This window comes from Anopheles coustani, chromosome 3, assembly GCF_943734705.1.
Source record: "Anopheles coustani chromosome 3, idAnoCousDA_361_x.2, whole genome shotgun sequence".
In the NCBI taxonomy this organism is placed as follows: Eukaryota; Metazoa; Arthropoda; class Insecta; order Diptera; family Culicidae; genus Anopheles; species Anopheles coustani.
Window position 1 is genome coordinate 21,111,820 of NC_071288.1, and position 4,347 is coordinate 21,116,166.

At 48.1% G+C, this 4,347-nt stretch overlaps 1 protein-coding gene across 1 annotated transcript; it reads right to left on the reverse strand.

The window, feature by feature from the left end:
- Positions 1 to 268: 268 nt before the first annotated feature.
- On the reverse strand, positions 269 to 4,060 carry LOC131258578 (prion-like-(Q/N-rich) domain-bearing protein 25). Its single transcript, XM_058259926.1, has 6 exons — positions 3,817 to 4,060; positions 2,897 to 3,181; positions 2,588 to 2,827; positions 1,201 to 1,779; positions 961 to 1,107; positions 269 to 866 (listed from the first exon to the last, which is right to left on the reverse strand). Exons 1-6 carry the CDS (start codon positions 4,043 to 4,045, stop codon positions 763 to 765), a joined length of 1,584 nt encoding a protein of 527 aa, XP_058115909.1. The 5' UTR covers positions 4,046 to 4,060; the 3' UTR covers positions 269 to 762.
- Between the last annotated feature and the right edge of the window lie 287 nt (positions 4,061 to 4,347).

Sequence of the window (4,347 nt, forward strand, 5' to 3'; positions counted from 1 at the left end):
CTTGAGTGTAGTATGTTCTCTTGAATATTTTGATAGTATATTTAATTATAACTCCGCATTGCCATCATGCCCGAACTATCGTCAATTTCTTGCAACTATGGTTAACATATTTAATAGATGCACGTTGATTGCAAATTAAAAAATTCCAATTTCTTTCATTATTTTAAAAACGAGCACACTCGCATTCATTCAAAAAATCAACAGCAACAGTCCGCTACAGAAGCAGCACTTATTGCTTTTTTATTATTGTTTTAAACTCTAACTCGTTTACCATAATATGCTATCATTTGTTTTAGCTCTTGGTTGTCACGTTCGTACATATGATTAATATTTCTGCGCCTTACAGCTCACACGCACGGGTAAATGGTTTTTTTCATTACTACCGACGGGTTTCTCTCTAGCTCGTTCTCTACGTGTTTTTTTTACTTTTTTTTCTTCTTTTTTAATTATTTATTGCTATGTGCAGTTTGGTGTATAAATAGTTGCGAATATTGCTCGTTCGTTTACGCTCGCCCTTTCCGCTAACGAAATATTCCGCTGCTGGTGTATGCAATTATTGTTAGTGATTTTCGTATGCTTTAAACTTTGTTTTGCTACTTAGAAACCATATTACGTCCACCCATTCATTAAACGCATGGAATCGGCTATATTTAAATTATTTCGTGGCGAAACAACCGGAGCACCATTCGCCATCAAGTTGTGACTATTCCAACGAACGCCATTTGTAACAATTCGGTGCATCCTTTTCTCTCCTCCCCATGCTTAGGCGTAATATGCGTCACGTAATGCCGAACCCGTGATGAGGACAGCGGCACTGGTCAGCATGAGGGTGATCACCTTCAGGGCGCTGGGACGGTCGGAAGAATCTGGAGAAAAAAAAGATCGGAGAGAAAATCCGTATGAAAAAGTCTGACCAACTAGTCCAGATCTGGGCACATAAGCTGGAAAACCGAATCGTACTTTTGCCACTTGGTCTAATGCACTTTTGCTGCTCCACGTCCGGCGAGTAGTCAAACTTACACTGACAAGCCGAATTGCGACATTCGACATTGTCCTGCCCATCTTCGACGAAGCACTCGCTGGATTTTCCACAGCGTTCCTCGAGAGCTGCAAAAGGATGAGAGAGGAAAAAATGCCGTAACCATTAGGAACCGCCCGTCGTCATCCTCAAACGTTTCCCTCAACCGTCCTTCGCCTTACCGATTTTGGTGTTACATTTGCCATCCTTGAAATGGTCCTTTTTCTCGTCGCACTGACAGCTGCCCCCGATGCACTGGCCCAGCTCGCCGAGTAACGGCTGGCACTGCTCGTCCGCGCTGCACTCGTCCCCGTACTGTTCCGCCTCCTTCAGGCAGCGATTGCTGGCGGTCTGGAAGTGATAGCCCTGCTTGCAGGTGCACCGTTTCGGCTCGCTGGTGGTGCTCTGCTCATCCTCCGACGGTTCCCCTGCCACGCACTCGGCGTCCGCGAACGAGCAGTCGGCCTCCGTCTCACACTCACCACCCTTGGCCGCCTTGCAGCGCTCGTCCACGTAGAAGTAGTTCGTCTGGCAGACGCACGTCTTCTGGTCCGAGCAGCGTGCATTCTCGAGTGCGCAGTCCGCGTCTCGCTCGCAGTACGCCTCGTGGCCGGTCTTCTCGATGCAGAGCTGCGTTTTTTCGTCGTACTCGGCGTACGGGTGGCACGTGCACCGCTTCGGCGAAGCCGCCGGACAGTACGCAGCACCGTACGGCGAGCACTGGCTTTGCTGGGTACAGGATGTGTTGATGCCCAAGGCGGCTGTGGAAGAAAACATAAGTTAACAAAAACGGTTAAGTTTGTCGAACAATCTAATTAATTTTAATGCCAATCGCGATAATCTCCATATTATAACTTCGTCTTCCCGTTAAGGACTTAACAGGCCTGTGACCTTTGTCTACGTAGGAACTCACTCCTTTTGTACAGGGAAGAGTTGCCAGCTAATTAACCCTGAACCTAGGTTCATTTTATGAGCACACTTCTAGTTTCAAACAACAGTTCAACCTTTTTCGAGCAAAAGTCAGCCATTGTGAATATCTGACAAAATAACTAATAACTCAAAAAGAATTTATATCTTTCCAAGAAAATTAACCATTGCGTCAAGGTTCTACAAAAGCACTGTTAAAGATTCTGTAGTATACCAAAAATTTGAACAGATAATAGCCATGTGATTTTTAAAAAAATGAACGTTAAATACCAAATAGACTTCCATTTGAACGGTCATGAAGTTACATTGAAACGATAAAGTTAACGTAGTGTTAATAATATATAAGAACTCAGTACGTTATTGATCATTTGATTGATTCAAAATGAGCTCCATCGTTGCCAGATGCTTAACATCATCGTTTTTGGCCTAACGACCATCCTGACGACTTTTCGCAAGCCCCAAAAGGTTATTCCCAAGAGACTATTCTCAAGAAGTTCATCTCAGAAAGCTACTTTTAGACACCAACTTACAAGATTCCTCAACTCAAGACTCTCTTCGTCAAAAAGAGGTTTCGAACTTAAACAAAATAGAGACTCATCACAACGCGAGAAAGTTCCTATTGCATGCATCCTATACACTTACGCTTCAAACACGAGCGCATGTTGTTGTCGTAGAACTGATCATTCCGGCAGGTGCATCGATTATTTCGGTACTCATGATCCTCCTGGCAGTACTGCATGTCGTGTGCGTATTCGCCGAGCTCCGCCATACAGCGGCCCTGCACGTTATAGTAGCCCTCCTTGCATTGGCACTGCCCGATTCGGCACACCGAGTAAGGCACATCCGTACACTCGACGCCCTCCTCGAGACAAACGTCACCATCTGAAATGAAGGTTTACAGGAACATTAGCAGGCTCCCATCCTCAAACTCTGCCAGCAACAGACACGTACAATTGCGACAGTTTGCACAGTCCTTCGCCGCCCGCTTAACGTTGATCTGTACCCGCTTGGACGGACCGACTTGGGTTTGCTGGTCGGTGTTGGTCTCGGCGTCGCGCGTTGGCGGCTCCTTCGCCGGGGACCCTTGCTCGCTCGGCTGACCGGCCACGTCGACCGACGTCTGTATGGCCGCATCGCGGAAGGATTTCGTCTGTGCGGCCGCATCGGTGCAGACCTGGTTCACGCACTGCAAGTTATCCCCGTCACAGTCCTGGTGCACGATGCATTCTTCACCTTCTGCGGAAGCAAAGCAAAGATAATAAAGAGTTTGTTTTTATTACTTGCGACTGTTTGAGTACCTTAAATGAGACAAAATTTGCTTGAAAGGCAAAACATTCAAAACCAAATGCTTGTAGCATGAAAGCACCTCTTGTCCATTTCCAATGTTTTTGTATGATACTGCTGTTTCAGTGAATCTTATAAACAAAAGTTTTGAACTTTAATTCAATCACGACGAAGTCCCTTGTCAATTCTGTGATCAATAATGTTCCCGTCGAATCGAACGCAAAACTTTCCTTGCAACAATCTAACCTACTTTCGCGTCATTTCATTGTTCTCATCCGTGGTCTCCGTTTGCTCAAGTGTGCAATATCCGTTTCGTTGTTACAAGCTCGGTAAATCGATAAACGATCAGCGATAGGCAACCCGTTCGTTTGCCGTCCACTTGATTGAATTCCATTTCGCGGTAGCGATTGTTCGTCCCGACGGCGACAGCGCCGTTTCCGCAGTTTTTCGGGCATAATGGGTTTCTCCCGGGTCGCACATTGTCTGCCGCACCTCACCCACCCGGGCATCCCGGCAGTTAGATGAATAAATGAAGCACGAAGAACACTCACCGCACACGGTGAGTACAATGGAAATGCACTACTCACTTGTCACACGCCGGCGGCAAACGTTGGTGCTGCGCCGGTAGAAGCCGTCGGCACACTCGCACGTTCCCCGGTGGCACACGACCGCCTCCCGGTTGTGGCTGAAGAAGCAGTCGATGTCCTCGCTGCACGGCTGCCCGAGATCCACCAGCTTCCGGCAGCGGCCGCGCACGTACGTGTAGTCGCTGTCACAGGTACAAACACCGGCCTCACACCTGGCGCCGGTGAGCATATGAGAGCACTGGACCGCCTCCTGACACGCTACGCCATACGCGGACTCCGGCAGGCAGCGCGTGACGTCGGTCGAGAAGACATAACCGGCCGGGCACTGGCAGTAGCCGAATATCGAGCAGTGCGCGTCGGCGACCTTACTGCTGCAGTCGGTGCTGGTGTCGCATGGCCAAATCACACTACGGGAACCTAAGGGGAGTGGGGAAATGAAGAACGGTAGGAAAGTGTGAAAAGTCAGCACCTCGACCAAACCACCAACGGACCAACAGAGCTAAGCGTGTGCAGAAAATCCCTATTTCGCAG

Coding starts and splice junctions, on each gene's coding strand:
- LOC131258578 (XM_058259926.1), bottom strand. CDS start 4,045: ATGCTCACCGGCGCCAGGTGTGAGGCCGGTGTTTGTACCTGTGACAGC. Junction 3,182..3,816: donor TTGCCGCCGGCGTGTGACAA/GTGAGTAGTGCA, acceptor TTGCTTCCGCAG/AAGGTGAAGAATGCATCGTG. Junction 1,780..2,587: donor CATGCGCTCGTGTTTGAAGC/GTAAGTGTATAG, acceptor TTTCTTCCACAG/CCGCCTTGGGCATCAACACA.